The sequence below is a fragment of the Schistocerca gregaria genome, chromosome 8, assembly GCF_023897955.1.
Source record: "Schistocerca gregaria isolate iqSchGreg1 chromosome 8, iqSchGreg1.2, whole genome shotgun sequence".
NCBI lineage: Eukaryota > Metazoa > Arthropoda > Insecta > Orthoptera > Acrididae > Schistocerca > Schistocerca gregaria.
The window spans coordinates 379287389-379312503 of record NC_064927.1 but is presented as its reverse complement, the minus strand read 5'-3'; the positions used below and the strand labels follow the sequence as shown (position 1 = coordinate 379312503).

Below are 25115 nucleotides of genomic sequence, written 5' to 3'. Positions count from 1 at the left end.
GCCATCTGGTTTCTGTACAAATTGTAAATCGCCTTTCGCTCCCTGTATTTTACCCCTGCCACCTTTAGAATTTGAAAGAGAGTATTCCAACGTTGTCAAAAGCTTTCTCTAAGTGTACAAATGCTAGAAACGTAGGTTTGCCTTTCCTTAATCTTTCTTCTAAGATAAGTCGTAAGGTCAGTATTGCCTCACGTGTTCCAACATTTCTACGGAATCTAAACTGATCTTCCCCGAGGTCAGCTACTACCAGTTTTTCCATTCGTCTGTAAAGAATTCGTGTTAGTATTTTGCAGCTGTGACTTATTAAACTAATAGTTCGGTAATTTTCACATCTGTCAACATCTGCTTTCTTTGGGATTGGAATTATTATATTCTTCTTGAAGTCTGAGGGTATTTCGCCTGTCTCATACATCTTGCTCACCAGATGGTACAGTTTTGTCAGGACTGGCTCTCCAAAGGCCGTCAGTATTTCCATTGGAATGTTGTCGACTCAGGTCTTTCAGTGCTCTGTCAAACTCTTCACGCAGTATCGTATCTCCCATTTCATCTTCATCTACATCCTCTTCCATTTCCATAATATTGTCCTCAAGTACATCGCCCTTGTATAGACCCTCTATATACTCCTTCCACCTTTCTGCTTTCCCTTCTCTCCTTAGAACTGGGTTTCCATCTGAGCTCTTGATGGTCATACAAGTGGTTCTCTTATCTCCAAAGGTCTCTTTAATTTTCCTGTAGGCAATATCTATCTTACCTCTAGTGAGATAAGCCTCTACATCCTTACATTTGTCCTCTAGCCATCCCTGCTTAGCCATTTTGCACGTCCTGTCGATCTCATTCTTGAGACGTCTGTATTCCTATTTGCCTGCTTCATGTACTGCATTTTTATATTTTCTCCTTTCATCAAATAATTCAATATTTCTTCTGTTACCGAAGGAGTTCTGCTAGCCCTCGTCTTTTTACCTACTTGATCCTCTGCTGCCTTTACTACTTCATCCCTCAGAGCTACCCATTCTTCTTCTACTGTACTTCTTTCCTCCATTCCTGTCAATTGTTCCCTTATGCTCTCCCTGAAACTCTGTACAACCTCTGGTTCTTTCAGTTTATCCAGGCCCCATTTCCTTAAATTCCCACCTTTTTGAAGTTTCTTCAGTTTTAATCTACAGTTCATAACCAATAGATTGTGGTCAGAGTCCACATCTGCCCCTGGAAATGTTTTACAATTTAAAACCTGGTTCCTAAATCTTCGTCTTACCATTATATAATATATCTGATACTGTCTACTATCTTCAGGATTCTTCCATGTATACAATCTTCTTTCATGATTCTTGAACCAAGTGTTAGCTATGATTAAGTTTTGCTCTGTGCAAAACTCTAGCAGACGGCTTCCTCTTTCATTTCTTAGCCCCGATCCACATTCACCTACAAAGTTTCCTTCTCTCCCTTTTCCTACTCTCGAACTGCAGTCACCCATGACTATTAAATTTTCTTCTCCCTCCACTACATGAATAATTTCTTTTATCTTATCATACATTTCTTCAATTTCTTCATCATCTGCAGAGCTAGTTGGCATATAAACTTGTACTACTGTAGTAGGCGTGGGTTTCGTGTCTATCTTGGCCATAATATTGCGTTCATTATGCTGTTTGTAGTAGCTTAACCGCAAACCTATTTTTTATTCATTATTAAACCTACTCCTGTATTACCCCTATTTGATTTTGTGTTTATAACCCTGTATTCACGTGACCAAAAGTCTTGTTCCTCCTGCCACCGAACTTCGCTAATTCCCACTATATCAAATGTTAACCTATCCATTTCCTTTTTTTAATTTTCTAATCTACTTGCCCGGTTAAGGGATCTGACGTTCCACGCTCCGATCCGTTGAATGCCAGTTTTCTTTTTCCTGATAACGACGTCCTCTTGAGTAGTCCCCGCCCGGAGATCCGAATGGTGGACTATTTTACATCCGGAATATTTTACCCAAGAGGACCCCATCATCATTTATCCATACAGCAAAGCTGCATGCCCTCGGGAAAAATTACGGCCGTAGTTTCCCCTTGCTTTTAGCCGTTCGCAGTACCAGCACAGCAAGGCCGTTTTGGTTAATGTTGCAAGGCAGGTCAGTCAATCATCCAGACTGTTGCCCCTGCAACTACTGAAAAGGCTGCTGCCCCCCTTCAGGAACCACACGTTTGTCTGGCCTCTCAACAGATACCCCTCCGCTCTGGTTGCACTTAAGGTACGGCCATCTGTATCGCTGAGGCACGCAAGCCTCCCCAACAACGGCAAGGTCCATGGTTCATGGGGAAGCCTTTGAGTTCAGAGAACAGAATTATCTAAGCGGGTCCTCTGAGCTATCGTGCCGGCGTAAGTCAGGACCTTTGCCTTTAGCCAGCAAGTGCTCCACCAACTTAGCTACTCGACTACGAGAGCACCACGCACGACCCGTCCTCACACCTTCACTTCCGCTAGTTCTTCACATCCTGCCTTCCAGACATCACAGATGTTTTCCTGCGAACGTTGCGGAGCTAGCACTCGTGGAAGAATGTATATTCCCTAGATATGACTTAGCCACAAGCCTGGGCGATTTTTCCAGAATCATAAACGTGGAATTATGGGCTTCATTGATGGCACCGCTATCCTGAGTGAAAGTAAACAAGAATTACCGGACTTGCCGAATGGATCAATAGCAAATAAGTACAGAATATGGATTGAGAGTAAACCAACGAAATAAGAAAGTAATGACGATTAGTAGAAATGAGCAAATCGATAAACTTAAAATCCGAGTTAGTGACGACGAAGAAGACGAAGTGAGGGAACTCTGCTACCCTGAGAACAAAAAGAAATAAATAAAAATGTATTTTATATTTATTTGTCATTGAAAGTATTACCATTGTAGGCGTGGGTGCTCACAGTAATCAAGCTGCCTTGCTTCAACGTTTGATTTACAAGCAAAACAAACGTCACTGAAACTGTATTGCCATTAATGACATGAAGGTGATTAGTGTGCTTTCCCCTCAGTAAAAATGGTGGTGGAGACAAGTTGCGGGGGGACTCTGAGAGCAGGAAACAGTGCTTCGCGACTGCGAGAAAGCGTATGTCGTTCCCGTCTTCCAGAAGGGCCGTTGAACAGATACACACAACTACAGACCTGCATCGTTGACGTCGATGTGTTGTAGAATTTTGGAACTTGATTTATCTTCAAGAATTATGAAATTTTGGAGAATAAAAATCTCCTGTACAAAAGTCAACATCGATTACGCAAACAGAAATCCTGTGAAACTCAGTCCCTTCCGTTCCTCCATGAAATCCATTCCGCCGTAGACAACGGCGCTCAGGTTGATGCCATGTTCCTTGACTTCAGGAGGGCATTTCACACCGTCGTTTAGCGGAAAAATGCTGACCAGATTCGAGACTGAAGTCAAGATGTCCTTGCTGATAAAAATGAACATGTTGCTCTTAAAGGAACAAACCGACAGGCGTAAAGATATTTACCGAAGTACCTCATGGAAGTACGACAGCAACGTTACTGTTTACAATGCATATAAATGATCAAGCAGAAAGTGTCGGAGGTTCTTTGGCGCTGTTTGCAGAAGATGCTCTTGTCTGCAACAAAGTAGCAAAGCCACAAAGAATCCATTAGCAGAGTGTTGTGCTGCTGAGGAATGATCAATGCGGCAGGTTCTGGCAGTTGGCACTTAACGTAAGTAATTGTAAAATATTCCACGCACATAGGAAAAGAAAGCCAAAAATATACGACTGTTCTGTCGACGAGAAACTGCTGTAAACAGTATCCAAAGTAAAATATTTAGGAGTAACTATCCAGCTCGACGTTAAGTGGAATCACCACATAGAACAGATGCTAGAAAAATCAGATGTCAGGCTAAGATTCATAGGAAGAAACTTAAGGAAATGTAACACATCCACGAAGGACATAGTTTATAAGGCCCCTGTTCGATCAATTCTTGACTACAGTCCATTAATATGGAGTGCTTACTAGGTAGGATTATAGAGGAGTTAGAGAAGTTCCAATGAAGAGCGGCGGGTTTCGCCACAGGATCGTTTAACTATTAAAATTGCGAGAGAGCACTTTCCGGGAAGAGTCGGGCAACATTTAACTTCTTCCGCTAATGACACGATGAGGAAATTCGAGAAATTAGAGCAAATACAGAGGCTTACCATCAATCACTCTTTGCAAGCGCTATCCGCCAGTGGATCTGCGTAGGGTGGATGAGTCAGTGATACCAGAAGTATCCTCCGCCACGCACCATTAGGTGACCTGCGGAATAGGATATAGATGTAGATTCGTACTTTTAAGATAGAATTGGTAAGAGTGTTGTATGAAAATCGATGTCGGAGGTATAGGAGAGAGAAAACTATTGTTGTAATGTAGGACTTGTGTAGGCAGTGAGAAGTGAGTTGGAATCCTCATTTGAGAGCGGATAAATAAGAAACATAGCAGTTGTTCGGAATGATACGATCTCAGAGATGGAAGTCAAAAATGGTAATTGGTACTCGAGTTTGATAACTATCAAACATCTCACTTAAAGTATCACTGTATTCACCTGTCTGTAGAATTATGACTTTCTGAGATACTTCGCAGTCGTTTCATTAATTGTGGCAATTTTTTCTACACTACCGGAAGAAAAGTGAAGCACCCAGATATGTGGTCGGATTTCATTTAACTTCATATACGTATAGAGCTTAGGCGGGTATGTAACTGATAAGAGTTCCTATTTTCTGTTACAACGGCTATCAGAGTGCATCAGTTTTTTCGTATTTAGTGCTGTAACCACCCCTGGTAGGGTGCCCCTACCGTCGTCTTTTATGCAACTCGCGATGTTACAATATATATATATATATATATATATATATATATATATATATATATATATATATGTGTGTGTGTGTGTGTGTGTGTGTGTGTGTGAAATCTTATGGGACTTAGCTGCTAAGGTCATCAGCCCCTAAGCTCACAGACTACTTAACCTAAATTATCCTAATGACAAACACACACACCCTTGCCCGAGGGAGGACTCGAACCTCCGGCAGGACCAGCCGCACAGGCGATGTTACAGCTGTCCTTCATAAACTACGACCAAGATTTTCATATTCTCTCACTACGCGCAAATTATTAATCCTACAGAAAAATGAACACGACATTTTGTAGAAAATTGTATATAGCTTTATTTTATACTGGGATATATTTTGGCAGGAGGCCTTAGTTTTTTAGTTCTTCAACAACAACGTGCAAAAGTGATCTTTAAACGCACAACCAATCTCACACTCAGCCCCCATCTGTCAGGATTTCTAGCATATTGTTCGTGGCACTCCCTCCTACCACTGTACATATATTTACGACTGCACGAATGATTTCCAACAGTCGACCTCTTTTAGTTTTAACTGACTAGACATATCACGCCACTGGCTCAGCCAAGCACTAAAAAACTGTAAAATTCTGCCTAGTAGTTTTGTGAATTTTAACATCATGAAATAAACAATTACATCGTTGTATTCGTCAGACCTACTAACTACGAAGCCGTCCGCGGTGGTCTAGTGGTTCTAGGCGCGCAGTCCGGAACCGCACGACTACTACGGTCGTAGGTTCGAATCCTGCCTCGGACATGGATGTGTGTGATGTCCTTTGGTTAGTTAGGTTTAAGTAGTTCTAAGTTCTAGGGGACTGATAACCACAGTAGTTAAGTCCCATAGTGCTCAGAGCCATTTGAACCATTTTTTTTTTTACTAACTACGAAACCACTGTGCTTGCAAGGGTTAAGTTTGGATCTAGCTGTCAACGTAATTACGTTTGCAAAAGTAGTTTTTCTTTCATTACCCTCACGTGCACGGCTAAATTAATAATGTTAACGAATAGCTGACTATCCTGGTGGCGTAACAGCGCAATTAACGAAGACCGAAAAGGGTCGAATAACGGGAATGTTTCGTGTACAAACTTTTGTACAGGGGTAGGAGGGAAAGTAGCGAACATCTTAGAAAACCTATCTGGTGATCAGTGAGGACGGCGTGGAGGTGCGTTTTAATGTCACAATTGCACGTTTATCATGAATAACACGAAATCCGTGGCCAGCCTGTCACTGTCCCGAAGCACAAGTGAAAAGGAGTTGGTAACAGTAAGGTATTGGAGCTCCAGGTGCAATTTTGGTACCAAATTGATAAGCAAATTAATTAAATTGATCAATTAACCATCCCCACCATCTACTCCAACGTCTCGGATAATGTCATGTGTTTTCCCCATTTGGCACGTGTGTCCCCACCCCTTACCCTCCCCATCCCTCCCACTCCCCCTCACCCACATTCCTTATTGGTGGGAATTAGAATTTTGGCGGGAATTTCGAATTTTGGTGCAATTTCTTCGTCCCAGGACTACGCTGACGTTCCACCCCAGCCGGGAACTCGCGGGAAATTAAAAATGGCGGTGCCCTTTCAGGATCTCGAACCCTTGTCTTTCAGGGCATAAAACCCAAGTGATGCTTCGTTCCTTTCGACGCATCAAAATTAAACACATAACCAGTCTGTAGTTGCCATACACTTCTTTATTACAAACACAGACACAGATCTTTCAAAATTTACTCAAGCTATTTTCACAAATCAAAACAATGTTCATAAAAGCCTATTAATAAAATTTAACTGACATAATTGAATGCTTTGCGACTTACATAGGAACTGGCTTCCATATCAAATTCTAAAGTGCTTCCATGGACCGATTTTAATCAACTGTAACAAATTAAAGTATTTTCAGATTATTGCACTCGACTAAGCTACTCTTAAGTATTACTCACAGGTACGAGGTTCACTTACATAATAATAGCATATTAAATAGTTATTATGGAGCCATTGGAATTTTTTACGTCGAAAACTAGTGATGGACGCGAGCAGACCGAAAGGTGCTACCAGATAGAGGAGATTCACGGAGGATAAGGTAAAATGGAGCTATACTCAACTTTGGGCTACAATGAAACTTCCAGAAAACTACAACGCTCCACCGGAAAGATGGAATTGCAGGACAGTAACAACGTAACCACAAACACCGATCCAGGTCCTTAAATTTCCTTCTTGCACCGTGATACCCCGATCGGAGTTCGCTCGCGTCGCGTCTATCACTGCCAATTGTCTGACACATAAACATATTAGCGGCAAACAACATTCTGGCGAATCAGATAGACAAACATTTCTGCCCAACTGGTTATAAATAAATCTTTCATTATACACGGCACCAATGAACCCAAGACTGACTAACCTTTATAAGCACTGGCCCAGTAACGGCTCTTAAAATTTGATTAGCCAATTCTCGAGCACAAAGAAATAAAATAATAACATAGGAACAGGAAATAGGAAAATTCTTTCGGCTCGCTCTTGAACGTCAGGAATATACTTACGTGCTATCTGGTATCACTTCTAGCTACGCATTAAGCACGGCTTCCTGTCTATTGGTTGTGTGTAGCTTGCATTCCCTTAAATACGATCAACATATCAGGCGCCTCGACCAAGTACAGTGACAAATAACTGAAACAAACAAGGTAGTTTTCAGTGCACTCGGGTATTCAATTAATGTGAACAGAACCTACCAAGAAACAATTCGACGACTCCAGTCCGTTTGCTTAGAGTAACATGTAACAGACGTGAAGGAAATCTGTCCTTCAAATCTCCAGAAAATCCCAGTCACCATCGGCAGTGGATCTGCATTCAAATGGCGAAACACGCCGCAGCAGATACCCACGCTCCTTCGTGGTACCGACTCGATCACTCGCCAGCGCCACACGTCACTGTCGCTCACACAGCTGATATCCGAACGCAAGCCCCTGCAGAGCGCGCGCGCCGCACTTAAACAACCATCCGCCAAACATGCGAAGAAGACAAGCAGGCATCGAAATTCGACTCATAACGATCGGTATGACAATCGATGAAGAGTTCAGCAAGTGTACCCCCCCCCCCCCTTCCCTCCCGGAAACAGTCCAGGTGCAAGAGCAAGAGAGGAAGTTTACTTATTTTGGTTAGGACACTGCAGTGAAGATCGGTCCTAATTTCGTAAACAATCAATAAGATCGTTCCTAATTACACAATTATATGCATTGTGCTAACAGGGGGTGCTTAAAATCGCAATACAGGTAAAAATTGACGATGCAATACAAATGGTGTTATCCTGCTAGGGAAAAAAACCACAATACCATTCTAAATCAATGGCAGGCCTACTCAAACTCTGCCCGTCACCTACATGCAGTCGGTAAATAAGTTGGAGTGGAAGGTACTATCTTTATTTTTGACGAGAATTGTGTGCAACTGATGAGATGCTGGTGATGGACAAAGAGAAGCTTAATAAGTGTATTATCTCTAAGTATACAGCCATGGACCGTGTCGATCTGTTTGACGTCAGAGTTCGCTACAGACGCCACCTGCTGCATTGCTCGACAATCGCCTCCAACCCAGGTGCTCGAAATTCAGGGAGGCCAGTACATGCTGCCATAACTGATGGAAAGTGCTCCACCGTTATAATTATACATAGAAATTGTCGTGAAAAAAACAGTGCTCGTAAACAATGGGTCATAATGCAACACTTGTAGTGGGGATAGGGAAAAATCATCGCAATAACAAGCACTCCGTCTTCAGGCCACAAGTGGCCCATCGGGACCATCCCACCGCCGTGTCATCCTCAGTGAGGATGCGGATAGGAGGGGCTTGTGGTCAGCACACCGCTCTCCCGGTCGTTATGATGGTTTTCTTTAACCGAAGCCGCTACTAGTCGGTCGAGTAGCTCCTCAGCTGGTATCTACCATATGCTTTGCGTTCTAGAAAGTAGTAGAGTATTTGTAGTTTTTTTTTGTTTTCTTGTCATGTATCATTGGGTTTGTGTAGATTAATTAGGCATTGTATTTTATATGTATTTTCGAGTATTGTGAACCTACTAGGGGCACCAATCTTTTTGAAGAGGGAGGAAGGGTGATGGTGATACCTATCCTCAGGTCACTGGAAAGGGAAGTGTAGCGTCTAACGTATGTTGAGTGTTGTTGGAGGAGAGATGCAAACGTTGTTCTGCAGAAATAGATGCATGGGAGTAAATTTTGCGGCAAAGCTGTAACAAACATGTGTTGAACAATGTAAGAGTCGTACGATTTCCTGTTTAAATTTTTAGTTATCGACAATACTGTGGCACACAATCGGGACGATAATAAATGTCTTCTTTCCTCAAAAATAGACACAGTGCATTTTCTTTCAATTTTAAGAACAAATTTTGTATTTTACGTTCGACTGCAAGATACAATAGACATTTCTCTCTCTCTTTCTCTCACCTCCCCCCCCCCCCCCCCACACACACACACATTTATTTTATTTTATTTTATTTATTTTTTTTTTTTTTTTTTTGCTACGTCCAACGAAAGGAAAAAGAACTACAGTACCACCGCCGATTACAGATGACCCAACTACACAGGTCAGGCTACACAACCCCCTGCACATGTCCAACCTGGGTAAAACCAAAAAGACTTCTACTATTTTGCTGTGAAAACTACCTATCACCTAAGAATGTTCTTGTTATTTTTAAACACCCACTGAAGTAAACAAAACAGAGAATTTGATGAAACAAATCTATGTTATGCGATTTCTTTCACTTTCTGCAGGACCTGACCATCATTTTGCAGGACAATCCTCAAGCACTTACAGTGGAAGCTGTTACTGATTTGTTTGACTGATGGGGCTGCTAAGTGATATACCACCCACTGCGCTCCCCTGACTTAAGCCCTCGTGAGTTCAACTCGAACTCTAAACTGAAGGAAACACTTCACAGCATTCGCTTCAGAATTGCTACAAATTCGTTGGGCAATAGACCGCACGGCTCGAACTGTTAACACAACGGGCACAGCTAAGAGTATTCTACGACTTCCACATCGCTGGCAACGGGTTATACACAATGCTGCTGACTACTTTGAAGGTCAATAAAACTTTGAAACACATATCTATTTTGTACGAGCTGTAAATAAATAGTTGCCAGTATTAATGTTCTAATCCTCGTACACTGGAGCAGGTGGCCAGTGGCAGAAGTCGCTTGCACAGACCTGTGTAAAGCTCTGTCAACTGTGCAGGACAAAGACACGTCCAACAGACTGTCAATCACAAGAGAAAGTCCCTGTATTGTTCTTTCATGAGCAGTTTAATACACTTTTTTTTCATCTGTAACACTTCCCTCTCCCCCATACTGCACAACATTCACTATACATGCCTTTCCTCAACAACCTCGCTCTCTCTCTCTCCCTCCCTCCCTCCCGCATGCACACATGAACACACACACACACACACACACACACACACACACAAACGCGCGCGCGCGCGCGCGCAAACAAACAAACAGACAAAAACAAAACAAACACCATAGACGCCAACAACAACTTAAATAAAAAAATAAAAATTAGTTTTTGCTACTTCCAAATGACGGGTTGTCGATTGTGTAGCAGACTCACAGCTACAGACATAAGAATTCAATAGCTTCATATAAGGTAAGTAACCTAATGCAAACATCCAACCTTTTTACAAATAACCTATAAAACCAGAACCTTACATTTTTGTGATAAACTTCATATAATGCAGCAACCCAGTAATACATATCTCAACTGTGAACTGTAAACAGACCATGTACAATATTTGACAACAATCACTTCATTCATGATTGTAAACATTTTGTACGAAATGTTTTCTCTAAACATTAATATGTAATAACAATTTTACAGGTAGCAAAAAAAAAAAAAAATCGTGCCTGCCCGAGTACTTGCCACACGCCGATATTTTGTTTCTTTTCTTTTTGTGATCGGTGTTTTGAAAAGCATAGTCTTGCTATTTCTTTTTATATTTCGCATTCGCATTTACGAGACATTACCGTAGTTAGAAAGTTATATAAGACGTTATGTTTCATGGTTCACAAATCTAGCTATAGAGATCGTTTGTTGTTATTGTGGTCTTTAGTCCAGAGACTGGTTTGATGCAGCTCTCCATGCTACTCTACCCTGTGCAAGCTTCTTCATCTCTCAGTAACTACTGCAACCTACATCCTTCTGAATCTGCTTACTGTATTTATCTCTTGGTCTCCCTCTACGGTTTCTCACGCTGCCCTCCAATACTAGAGATCACTTACGGTACGAGTATTCCATACCATATGACTGGGATTACACTGTTTGATAATTTGTACTAATACTCCTATGTTTCAGCTCAAGGTTTCAATACGAAGCATTATTGACGTAACTTGCTGTTTCGTCACAATAGTATCAGTAAGAAACATCTGCCACTCTTGTTTCTTCGTTATCACGGATTATTGATACTTATTGTTCTTCCTTGTTGTAGGTAAAGAATGCACACCTGGCTCGTCATATCTACACAGATGCAACATCTGCACATGCGGGAAAAAGCCGAACGATGAGGAATCGACGTGCAGCAACAACTTCTGCAGAGATGACGTTCCTGCATACCCAGAGGTAAATATCGTAGTTGCGTTACAAGAATATACCTGTGATATCAGAACTACGTCCACCTTTTCTAGGATCTTAGTCCCCCTCCCGTCTACCTTCTGTAAGCCAAGGAAGAAGGATGCAAAATCCCAAAGAAACAACGAGAATTACTGCTTAACGCGTTGTATACAGAGCCGTTTGCAGTGTTGCAAAACATGTGACAGTGGGTTAAATGACAGTCGTCGCTATAGTCATGTGTTTGGCCCGACGCAGTTCACCGTCCTCATCTACCCAGTAAAAGCGTCTTCATCTCCGTATAACCACCGCTACCTACATGATTTTGAACCTACTGGTAGTATACAGGCCTTGGTGACGTATCACAATATGTGCCCCCCTTCCTCCCGCCTCTACATTTCCCGTTACTACCAACTCGACAATTCTTTCACGACCCACCAGCTGTCCAATCAAGCTCTCCCTTCTCTTACAAGGAGAGCCCACGACGTTTGGAATACGGATTTACTACAAACTTCGTACACTCGTAGCACTCCATGAGTACAACAAAGTGTGTACTTCGCAAGCGTTATGGAGAAAATCGCAAGATAATTTAGGTCGTCAAATATGTACCTGTGCGTGGCCGTTATTATCACAAAGCGGCGGCCGTTGTTACCACGAAGCGGAAGCAGCTGAGTGACTGCCGGCATGGTAGCTCAGCGTGTTCGGTCAGAGGGTTAGCTGCTCTCTGTAATAAAAAAAACCTGAGTTAATCGATCAACAACGAACTTAAGCGGATGTCTTACGATCTTATGACGTCCACCCCGAGCAGATGCAACGAACAAAAGTGAACAAAATGAAGAAAAAAAGAGTGGTTAGCGTCTAATCCCCGTAATCGCAGGTTGGTTGCTGGTGGATCGAGTCACGTTCGTGGCCTTTTTTTTCTTTACAGTACAGTAATACTCTTTACTATTTATATTACAATTGATATAACTGGAAAATTACATGTAATCAGATGAACTTTTATTAAATTTACAACGTTATTCGGCAGTCTAGAAATTTTTATTATCACAAATAATATAATATTCATAACTACCGAATAGTAAACGACCAAATGCATAAGTAGTAGTAGTAGGGTATTTTGCCCTACGGTAGGTCTTGTCATGGGTTAAGCCTCTTCCACTTTTGTCTGTCCATAGCCATTCTTTTCATTTCTGAATATTTGTCTCCTTTGATATTGTCCACCATTTGATATATTCTTCTTCCTCTTCCCCTTTTTCCCTCCACCATTCCTTCTATTCCTTCTTTCAATAAACAGTCCCTCTTCAAACAATGTCCAATCCAGTGCTGTTTTCTCTTTCTTTTAACTTTCAATATGTTTCTTTCTTCTCCAACCCTTCTTAATACTACTTCATTCCGTACTTGGTCTTCCCATTTCACTTTTTCCAGTCTTCTCCATATTCTCCATATCCACATCTCTAGTTCCTCCAACTTCTTTCGTCATCCTTCCTCAATGTCCAGGTCTCCGTACCATATAAACCATATAAACGCATAAAGTGATACTGAAAATGTTTGCTTGTCCGTAATTTGAGAAATCCCTTATACCTGGAAGGAGCCCGAAACTACTTGTTACCTGCAAGTTTAAACTGCCACAGACATCTTTCAAAAAAAGTTCAACTAATCGTCGCTTTCAACTTTACGACTACAAGCTGCAGGATGGTATTTTTCGTAAAAACATGGAAAATATAAAGTTAAACGGCACTAGCTGCATTGAATAAATGCTATGTTTCCACATACGCAATGTCGTTTGAGGTTTTCCATGGAAAAACAAACATCGCTAACATTTTTAAAAACCTCTCTTTCATCCGATTATTTGGAAGCAAACCATGCATAAGAAAGCATTTCCTTAAATATCGGCGCTGATAATTGGTCATGTAGTATCGAGTGTATTTAATAGCGTCTTCAAGAGAAGCAATTTCTCGTTCTCTGTCGATTAACTAAGAAAAATTGGAGTGCATTTCGGAGGTACGACTTTAACCGTACATGTTTCAAGTTCTTCGCCATCGGTTAAAATTTGTCGTACAAACCAGGATTCGTCTGACTCCCCCCGCCCCTCCCCCCCAAGAACCTATTATTACTGAACCTTTGGTCCGAAGTTCCCCGTGGCTTCTCGCAAACAAAGATACACGTGTGGCAATAATTCGCCACAAATTGTATCGCATATTGTGCCGTGTACGAGTGCGTCACCTTATTCATGTCGCGCCTTCTGACAAACACGGTCTTCGAATTTCTTTCAGCGGGAGTTCTGTTGTATGTGGACTGGTACTGGCAACCTGTCTGGTTTGTATTGATAGCAATTTTTTTTTTCGAAATTCCGGATAACTGCCCTCGTCTGCAATTGAAACGTTCTCGCGACTTCCAGCGTTTCTTCTGCAGACACACGTTCCCTCAAACTCACATACTGCGTGATCTCCCTCTGTCGAATTCTGTGCCGTTGTTTGAATTTTCGTATCCATGAAAGCGATGCTTTGAAGATGAATTTCTCCGACTGGAATTGGCCTGCAGCAGCCAGAGCCCACTGCTGTAGGTTTCTGGTTGTTACCTGAAAAGTAAAATCAAAATTGCATTTTATTGATATAATTATTTCTTCGAATGAGGTTGCTGAAGATATAGAAAATTAGATGCGGAGCCATAAAAATGTACACTTACTTGCTGATAATTTTGTCGAGACTCCACGAAACGGTCATAGGTCCACGAATCACTCACCGAGTATTTATCGATCGTCGATCCTCCAGATTTCATGTTTTCTTCTCATCTCTTCTATTCGTCGTTTCTTCTCAAACTTCTAGACCCTTTTATCTGGAGAGTTCGAGGACTCCGTTTGGGGTGTTATTTCGCCAGTTTAACAACTTTTATTTTGGTCGCCAACGGAACATACTCGCCTTTTGACGCCTTTTCTGCTGGCTCATAATTTTCATCGTCGGACGAATTTTCTTCGACTTCGCAGAATTGATCTTCTCTGTCTACTTCACCAAAATTAATAAGGTCCTCGTCAATGATGAGTATTTTTTCTCCTCACATTTCCATGGTAGCCCGATACAGTTCTTCTCACCATTGCATCGGCAGAAATCGTTGCTTATGCTAATGCTAATGCTAATCAATGACGTCCGCTTCTTGAAGAAGACTCTCACAATATACGAAGGCATCTTTCAAACGACGTTTCGCAGCTGCACTATGGACTGAATATTAATGACATTCCTCGTCCGCAGTTCTCGAGTAACCGGATGTCACTTCCATTTTTCTAGTCACGATGTAAGGTTTTATACTTCACGAACAATTCGCACATTCTTTATTTCTTCCTGCTACATAAGCAATGTCTCACCGCTGTGCGAGTTAACCGTCGAATTATCCCCTCGTTGGTCGTTTACTAGTCGGTAGTTATGATTATTATATTATTTGTGATAATTAAACTCTGTAGACTGCCAAATAACGTTGTAAATTTAATAAAAGTTCGTCTGTTTACATGTATTATTCCCGTTATATCAACTGTAATCTAAATAGTAAAGAATAGGACTGTGTTGACGACGACCTACGATTGCGGGGGCTTGGACGCTAACCAACTTTTATTTTTCTTCTTTTTTTTATTCCAAAAAAACAGTAACAAAAATGGCTACAATGAAACGACATAAATAAGGTGACAGATAATTGCAGTCATGAATTACAGCATTCCAAAAATGAGTCTTTAGCAGCAGCACAATTTAGCACCTTCACTGTCACCTTCAACTGGTGGCAGTTCTGCAGCACATTTTCTTCTTCTGCAGTCTGAGGTTCCTCATCATCATTTGCCAGACCCAAATTAATCATTCAGTGTATCCTTGATGTGTGTTTCTTCCAGGGTAAATCACGTGGACAGAAGAGCAGTCCCGAACAGCGGCATCGCAAAATACTTCACTGCCTTGTTATCTTTGCCAGTTCCAGCCTTCTAAACGCATCCATAGGGAGTGCAAGATCTTCCTTTATATCAGACACTAGATGTTTGTTGCCATATTCTTGTATCTGTTGTACTGCTGATTTATTTTTCATGTGTGACTTGGAGGTGAGGTTAGGGTCGGGAACGTGACCCAACCCGTTCCCTCTCTACTAGGAATCCAGTTCCTAACCTATACCCATTCTGTTGAAGACAATTCGGAGCATGTTACCATATTTCTTATTGTGATTCTGATACTTATGTATTTTCTTGAATTCATTTTCCATATACATCTTGTATTCAATATGTTCATCGCTCCCAATATTGTTAAAAACGTAACTTGTATATTTGCCCATTAACCAAGTCACTGCGTTATTTTTTGCCTGAGGGTAGTAACTTTCCTCTGGTCTGAAGAAAATGTTAGTCGGTACATTGTTTGCTGAAGTTCTTGTTATTCGAGCACTTTTCTCCCTGGTCCACCTCCAGTTAATAATCCGATCTCCACATGTGTAACGATGAGGCACACTATCAACGAGGTTGCATTTGCTGCAGAGGTTAGTGTCACTTAAACCGATGTCAAAGTGACGCTCATTAGTGCTGATGATGTTATTGACTACCTTGTACCACGCTGATCTCACGTCAGACGAAAGAACATCACTACTGATATTTTTCCAGACCACATTCCATGCTATTCCAGCATATTTAGTTTCTATGTTATTTTTCCTTTCCTGTTTCCGTCTTTCACCTAAAATCGCCTTTGCTGTAACATTTTTGGAGTTTAAAAGCTTTTTGCTGAGATAACGTAGTACAAGATAATACTCCCAAATGTGTTTCGGCTTAAAACTTATTTTTTGTATATTTATCTGCGGCTGGACACTTTCTGGTATGACAATATCGTACAGTTTTGCTGTAATGCACCCTGGATCATTACACATTATGCGCCATGTTCGTTTGACATACAATGCCATAGCTTTAGACTTGATGTCGGTTAGACCCATTCCTCCATTGCTTGGATTTAACAGCTGTCTTCCCCTTCCCACAAGAACTTTGCTGAGGTGGACATGATCGTCTTCGCCACCATTGATGGGAGAACCTGCGCTATGTAGTAGGCCTTGGATAAAATACGTGTAGATAAACAGTATTCTCTGGTTGTGGTCTACGCTACCAGCCGCCGCCGCTTCATGTTAGTAATGGCCGCCGCTTTGTGATAATAACGGCCGAAATTATCTTGCGATTTTCTCAATCATGCTTGAGAAGTCGCGCTGCTGCTTACACGTTTTGTTTTCCTCATGGAGTACTACTAGTGTACGAAGTTTGCAGTAAATCCGCGTTCCAAACGTCGTGGCCTCCCCTAGTTAGTCAAGTTCTCTCACACCGAGCGACGTGGCGCAGTGGTTAAGCACTGGACTCGCATTCGGGAGGACGACGGTTCAATCCCGCGTCCGGCCATCCTGATTTAGGTTTTCCATGATTTCCCTAAATCGCTCCAGGCAAATGCCGGGATGGTTCCTTTCAAAGGGCACGGCCGACTTCCTTCCCCGTCCTTTCCTAATCCGATGAGACCGATGACCTAGCTGCCTGGTCTCCTTCCCCAAAACAACCCAACCCCCCTCAAGTTCTCTCACAGAGATTTTTCCTCCCCGATTCTCTTGATTGGTTGCACGCTTAACACTTCTGCCTGTTCTCTTCAGCATTCATCTTTAGTACAATAAGAAGCGTTACGGTGATGGAGAATATGTTTTTAAGCTGATCAGTGTTAGCTCCGACTGCCAGCTACCGCACAGTGATGGGTCTGTTGTCATTACCTGCCAGCAACCGGAAACTTCCTCCCAGTGCCTCATTTCGCTCTCGTCCACTGTTACACATTTTACTGTTACTGTTTCGACATCCCCCACCGTTGAAATCGAACTCCTACACAGAATATCAAGACCTGCATAAATAAGTGATTCGTAAGATCGAAGCACGAGATCTCAAATTCCTTTGACCAACAAGATAGTCGCACAACGAGACGGCAGCTTTGAATGAGTTGGAACTCTTAATCAACCCAGACGGCAGCGATTCTTACGTGCAAGATGATGAAAACAGATCCGTGAATAATCTGCACTTTTCCCAATACGGCCTCGATCATCTTCGAGCAGCTGGTCACCAATTCTTTCGCGATTCCCATTTCTTCGTTCTCATGAGAATATGTTTGACCACTTTGGATACATTAGTGCCACCTAACCACTGTGTCATATAATGGTGCATCATTGCCGAACACCTCGGACAACTCAGCATGGAATGTTGCAGCATTATTCCCATTCAAATACACAAAATTAATTTTCCACGATACTCCATTTTTAGGAATCTGTACCTAAATCGCTAAAAACGGAATCCTTATAAGGTCAATTTGTCGTCCGTCTGTCTGGCTGGCTGACGGTTGAGAACATTTTTTTCAGGAAGGCGTAGACATACTAAGTTGAAATTAATGTCTCATACAAAGGTCTATAATCCCTTACCAATATAAAAAGTTTAAGCTGCTACGTCAATACAATACAAGAATGGGGCCACTTCAGTCATAAATTTTGATACTCGAAAATCCATTTACCGTTGACCTACAGTCACGAAGTTTAGCAAAGAAGCGTGGTTTTTACAGTATACGTAAAGGGAACAAATCAGAAAACTGTTAATTTGTTACTATATCACACGAAAAAAAGGATTTTTTCATAGCAAATGCAAAATTACACAAAAAATTTAAACTTAAACCATAAAATTAACAAATTGTCAAACAAACGTGTTGGAATTACCGTGACCTATATCTTGCAAGTATCAATATAGATAACACGCAAAAATTGTCGAAACTCTCCACCCCATCGATGGGTGTACTATGTGTAGGGTGAGTTAGCAGGAAAGGCACATACTTTGATGGGTGATATTATTTATGAACAAGACCTTTCATATGGATTGTGTCCTGTTCCAAATGGTTTCCAAGATATGACATTTATAGTGCATTATTATTTATTTTCTGTCTATTCAGACATTGTCACTGTTTACGAGGTAGTACAGCACTGTGCAGGAGGATAAGACGAACATCTCAATGCACGGCACTTGTGGTCTTTCAAGCCAGGAAACTCCCTCACATTGGCCTACAAAAATTATTTAAGTTACAGAGCATGTGCGCCGCGCGATATTTTCAGTATTGTTCCACTCTTTCCGAACTAAGTATTAGTCCTAGAGAAAAACAGGAATCAGATTTTTATAGGAAATTTAATGAAGTTTAATTTTGTATTGGGGCACTTTTTCGCTGGTTTTGAATTTGTTATGGAAAAATGTACGAGTGATATTAAATGTGTTTTATTACGGAAACCATTCGGAAAAGAGTATTTCTTCATATAAAGCTATTGTTCAGAATCACTAATCGTATCACTTGTCAAAGCATGTACCTTTACTCCTGACCTACCCTGTATATACATAATTAAGTTTCTACTCAATCCGCAAAACGCGATTCCCACTTACACATGGCCAATTTTATAAGTGGAATCAAGTTTAGTCGCATGTCCAAAGTGCCAAGTATCTTTTTCTTGATAACTAAGCGTAAAATTTCTTCCATTGCACCATCGAGAGAGGATGAAGACGGACTGAACTTGAATGCAGTTCAAACAAAAAATTTTGATGTGGGAAACTTTTTTTATAAAATTTTATCGTTTTGATAGAAAATTTTAGGATACCTTGAAGTTAATAACGTATTGTCGTATTGCTTTCTTTTCCTACTCCCACAAAGATTTTATGAAAAGAATACGGCCCTTGCGGGCGAGATGTGTATATTAGAAATATGTTTCTTTATTTCAGGTTGCATTACACGTTGCTATGGTGTTACAGCAACGTGTGGGGTACGTATGTAGGACAGTAAAGAATTCACTGTCCCGAATAATGTTATTTTTTATGAGGACTCTTTCTGTAATCAACACATCTATTGCCCCCAAAATCTGTAATAATCCACAACTGGAAATATCTGCACCCGTCATCTTCAATACCCTACAGTTGGAAATATCTGATATTGGTTTGAGAGGATGAAGATGAAATAACACCTCATTTGCGTCCTTAACAGTCACTAAAAAGTTTTTATAATCATCTCTAGCCATTTCGGTAGGTACAGCAGAAACAATTATGTAATCGTTGGCATCCTGAAAATCTCCTCAAAGAAGTGGGAAACTTGCTTATTGAGTAAAGGTATAAGGTGTACCAAAATTAAAAGGAGACTGCAGATACAACTATAGTATAATTACACTTCACATGGAAGCTATACATACCTGCCACTGATAATGATGCATCAATCACAGCCTGTAGGAAGTAAGCAGATGGTTTCGTTGTAGAAATTCCTGGGATGTTCATTGACCCAGCCGAGCGGTTCTAGTCGCTACAGTCTGGAACCACGCGACCGCTATGGCCGCAGGTTCGAATCCTGCCTCGGGCATAGATGTGTGTGATGTCCTTAGGTTAGCTAGATTTCATTAATTCTAAGTCATAGGGGACTGATGACCTCAGATGTTAAGTACCATAGTGCTCAGAGCCATTTGAACCTTTTTTTTTTTCATGGACCCATTTCGCAAGGTATGTAGTAGTTCCTTGCTGTACGTGAAACCCTGGCATTTCAATGATTATTTTAAGGAGCCGAAAATGCGAGAGTCAAATGGGGAGATAACGGAGCTGTAAAGAGGATGTTCCAGGATCTCCATTCGAATTATTTTAAGGAGCTCGAGGGTTTTTAGCGTTATCCTGAAGAAGCACAATCCAGTCAGAAAGCTTGCCCCTGCGCTTGTACTTGATGGCCTGTTTGAGCATCAGCGACATGTATCAATACTTCTGACCGTTTACTGTTGCACCCAGTGGTAGCCAGAGGACGAGTAGATGTCGTTCTTTGTTGCAAGAGAAAGTGATCGTCACTTTCCTGGCCTTCGGGGCAGAGTGGGCTTTTTTTGGACGAGGTGAGGCGAGATGCTCATCCATTTAGAGGCAAGGTCGAATTGGGCAAGCCAGGTTCCACGTTTCATCACTTGTCACAACCAGAGCAATCATATCCATTCCTTGTTCCCCGTATATCAATAGAAGCGTCAGGCGAACACCCATTCTCCTCATCTTTGGATTATCTGAAAGATGCTTAGGCACCAACGTACTCAAACTTTACCGTAACCAATGTTGTTGTTGTAGTTGTGGTCTTCAGTCCTGAGACTGGTTTGATGCAGCTCTCCATGCTACTCTATCCTGTGCAACCCTCTTCATCTCCCAGTACGTATTGCAGCCTACATCCTTCTGAATCTGCTTAGTGTATTCATCTCTTGGTCTCCCTCTACGATTTTTACCCTCCACGCTACACTCCAATACTAAATTGGTGATCCCTTGATGCCTCTGAACATGTTCAACCAACCGATCCCTTCTTCTAGTCAAGTTGTGCCACAAACTCCTCTTCTCCCCAATCCTATTCAATACCTCCTCATTAGTTATGTGATCTACCCATCTAATCTTCAGCATTCTTCTGTAGCACCGCATTTCGAAACCTTCTATTCTCTTCTTGTCCAAACTATTTATCGTCCATGTTTCACTTCCATACATGGCCACACTGCATACAAATATTTTCAGAAGCGACTTCCTGTCACTTAAATCTATACCCGATGTTAACAAATTTCTCTTCTTCAGAAACGCTTTCCTTGCCATTGTCAGTCTAAAATTTATATCCTCTCTACGTCTACTATCATCAGTTATTTTGCTCCCCAAATAGCAAAACTCCTTTATTACTTTAAGTGTCTCATTTCCTAATCTAATTCCCTAAGCATCACCTGACTTTATTCGACTACATTCCATTATCCTCGTTTTGCTTTTGTTCATCTTCATCTTATATCCTCCTTTCAAGATAGTGTCCACCGTAACCAATATTCTGGTGGATTATATGATGCTCAATTCGCTTTAATAAATTGATGTTGAAATATCGATAAGTCTACACTTCAACAGCACTCCGACGATTCGTCCGTATGAACTCATTAACGATCGAAATCGTGGCAGTGATGGTGGCAACGAGCGCCTAGCCAGAGCGCGGCATGTCCTCGATATCTACTTGTCCCGTCCCATAACGTCTACATCACCGGAATATTGTGCACCGTGCGAGTTACTGCTCTTCTTACGCCTCTTTCATCCTGCGATAAATTTGTGAAGTATGCTCCACTACTGTGCGAAGAAATGAAATGAAATGTCGAAATGTGTGTGAAATCTTATGGGACCTAACTACTAAGTCATCAGTCCCTAAGGTTACACACTACTTAACCTAAATTACCCTAAGGACAAACACACACACCCATGCCCGTGGGAGGACTCGAACCTCCGCCGGCAGCAGCCGCACAGTCCGTGACTGCAGCGCCTCAGACCGCTCGGCTAATCCCGCGCGGCTGTGCGAAGAAACTGGATAATCGCTCTTTGTGCTGATCAGGAGCAAACCGTCAGGCAATTAACTGCGATAACAACTCTCCAGAAATGAGTAAATTGCTGCTAAGTCGTTAACTCCGTTTCTATAACTGGGAATACCATTACGCCGTCTCTCCGGAAGTAATTGACCCACTGGCATGATATACAACGCCGTTACAGCAAAGATCTCATTTTCAGCTGGACATACCTTATATAAAATACTATTGCAAAAATTCGTTATCACCATTCAACGAAAGCCTGTAGGATTTAACTCATTTCAGATGTCTAAGGTGACCCGCACCACTTTAATAGAATTTCATATCGGCTTGAGTAAATCCAAACGATTTATAGAAATTTAACAATAATTAATTATATACGTAGTTTGTGACTGCTGCCTCACCTTTTTTAGTGTACACGCGCTTCACATCCTCCAGGCGTACTTTCATCAAGGGATCTTTCGAACACGCCTGAGAAATGAATGAACCTGTCTATTAAAACCTCTATGCTGTCACAAAGATACATGCTTGACAGTAGTAATTATGACGAACGAAGCTGATAAACAAAGCTGCTAGGGTTCCTCAACACGTTTGAATCTCCACTGTTGTTCACCTATCACAACTCTGTTAATATCTGCCAACTGAGTTGTACTTTCAATTTACTGTGCTCATGAATTGGAAATGAATACAATAGTTGTCAAAGTAATGCTATGGAATGGTTAATTCAGTGTTTTGTACTGGAAATATAGTGAAAAAGTATACTCATAACTAATATTCCCACTAGTAATCACGGTGTTTAAGTAAAAAAACTAATAAAATTTAATCTGATATGTTAAAAAGTGAAAACTGGCGAATAACGATAAAGAAAGTGGAAAAGAGCTGATTCCTCTACAATTAATCGAATACAAAATCGGTCGTCCGTAATTTTGGAGTAACTAAAAGACGTTATAAAATCTGTCCATCCTCAGAATTTGCCGAACAGAATGATCATTAACACACATCAATACAAGCAGTTAAGTTCGCAAGTTCCCGCAAAGACTCTGCAAGATGATAAGTTTTTAGATGCGAACGAACTTTATTCAGCACAATACAGACAAATGTCAAGTGTTGTATAAACGCTCTACCAACGATAATCCGCCTACTCTGTCCTGACCGGTTGAAGATTACTATTCTAATGGTGAACATTAAGACTCACATATTTTTCAAGCACTTAGAATGAAAGCGCTGTAAAATATCCACAATCATACAAAAGAAAGAGCAGAACTCACAAATGGTGATAGTATGAATTTATATGTAATAAGATAAGAGAAAAGTATAGATTATTTTGTTATTACTTTAGTAAGTCAAGAAAAAATAATGCCCACAAATGCTAAAAGAATATTATGTAGACACATATCAATGGTACTGGCACAGTGGATTCATTTTTAGTGCAGTCTTTGCAATTAATTAAAGTATTTAAATGATTTTGGTACCAGGTTACCAGAAGTCGATAACAGCAACGAGGAACCGTGCATCCGAATTCAACAAAACCAAAGAACGATATTTCAGTGCCTGTTTTGTTAAGAAGAGCGACGCAATGTTCTTGGGACTGAGGCGATTATAGCCATTATGAAATACATGAAATGTATTCGCGGTTGCGAATACCAACAACGATCAGCTGAATGCGGAAATTACGACAGTGGAAAATTTATGGCAAACCGGGATTCGAGCTCGGATTTCCCGCTTCATGCGAGTGGTCACCTCAACCGCTTTTTTTAAAATCTCATTTTGTTCGTTGTATTTGTTCGGGGCGGGCGTCCCGTGAAGCTTTATCAAGTTCAATTTTTGTTACTGAGGGCAGCTGATCCTCTTACCGAACACGCTGAGCTACCGTGCCGGCGTTTGGCTATCCGAAACTTCCACATGTCGCAATTACAGCGTCTCAGTCTGTACTTGTACACACATTGTGTAGTTCCCATACAGGAGACGACTTTTTTAATTGAAAGTCTCTGCCCGGTATCGGTGGATAAATATGTCTGTTGTTAAGAAGAACGATGCAATGTATCTTGAGGCATTCATGCATATCATCCCTTGTACAGCAGTTACAGAATATGTGTACGAGTACAGACTCTGACGCAGGATCGGCGAGATATGGAAATTTTGGTCTAGCCGAGGCTCGTGCACGGAGGCCGCTGTTAAGAACACCGGTAGCGTCAAGCGAGTTGTTTGCGTTCGAGTCCCAGTGTGGCACAAATTTTCGCTGTCGTCATTCCCTTGTACAGCTGACGGTAGTTCGTATTTTCAATCGAGAATACATTTCATGTAAAAGAGAAGTAGGTTTTATTTAACGAATCGTTTCTAAAAATCTAATCGCGAAGGAGAGTTCACTATCATTATAATTATCGTAAGAAACTTAGATGTGAGAAAATAACGAGTAGTTGTCGAAGGCTGACGGCTCACAAACATATTCCAATAATTCTGCTCCTTGCTAAATAATGCCGCTGTAATTTTATTCTTGAAAGTGATAATTAATATGAAGAAGCGCCAGAAAATGCGTGCAGTAGTCCTGTTAGTTGAAGCACTGGAGTTCGACGACGTCGAACAAATGTAATTCGTAATGAACGACGTAATTACTGCAAAAATCACTGCATAAATAAGCGCTTGTAACCACTATTCGAATGCTGTAGTTTTCATATATGGTAAACAGTTCGGAGTATGTGCAAACTACTTAAATTACATGACTTGGTAAAAAGAAGCAGCTATTTTTCACACAGTATCTGTGCTTAGGTTTAGTATCAGCGTTTAGTTCATCACATAAAGTGGAACAATGACTAGCTTATAATATTTTCATCTCGATGTTACTTTTGAAATTGAGTTTCGAATTCCTGTAAAACACTTGCACTGTTTACAGGGATAAAGGGGCACATGGGGTCCCTGTTGTGGCCGACTTCATGCGTGGTGAAAGAAGTCGGACTGCCACCGCCATGTGCAGATGCCTGCGTCAGATTCTTCACGGTAGCATCAAATGTATTCCTGGAGTCTGTGCAATCGAAAAATAAAGAAATACTAGACAAGCCTACATTCACTTTCCCTTCCCCATGCCATTGTCTTCTGCAAGTTTCTGTGTACTATGCTGTTTATTTTGCGGAGCTGTAAAACACCTTTTCCACGATTTGCGTGACACAACACCATGGAGATGCAGTTTGTTCCTTAAATGAATATACAACAACTTTGTTAAACGATGTCGCAAACATTTCACCCGATACGTTTAAGTCGTGCAATCCCTTTCCCGAGACGTACTTCTTG

General features: G+C 41.2%; 1 protein-coding gene across 2 annotated transcripts in view; it reads left to right on the top strand.

The window, feature by feature from the left end:
• Positions 1-24879, top strand: part of LOC126284878 (uncharacterized) — a 77228-nt gene extending 52349 nt beyond the window's left edge. For both annotated transcript variants that reach the window (XM_049984118.1, XM_049984117.1), the window contains 2 exons: positions 11341-11471; positions 24721-24879. In XM_049984118.1, coding sequence (XP_049840075.1) covers positions 11341-11471; positions 24721-24726 — 137 coding nt within the window. In that variant the 3' untranslated portion in view covers positions 24727-24879. The remainder of the gene's footprint in view (positions 1-11340; positions 11472-24720) is intronic.
• The last annotated feature ends 236 nt before the right edge of the window (positions 24880-25115 follow it).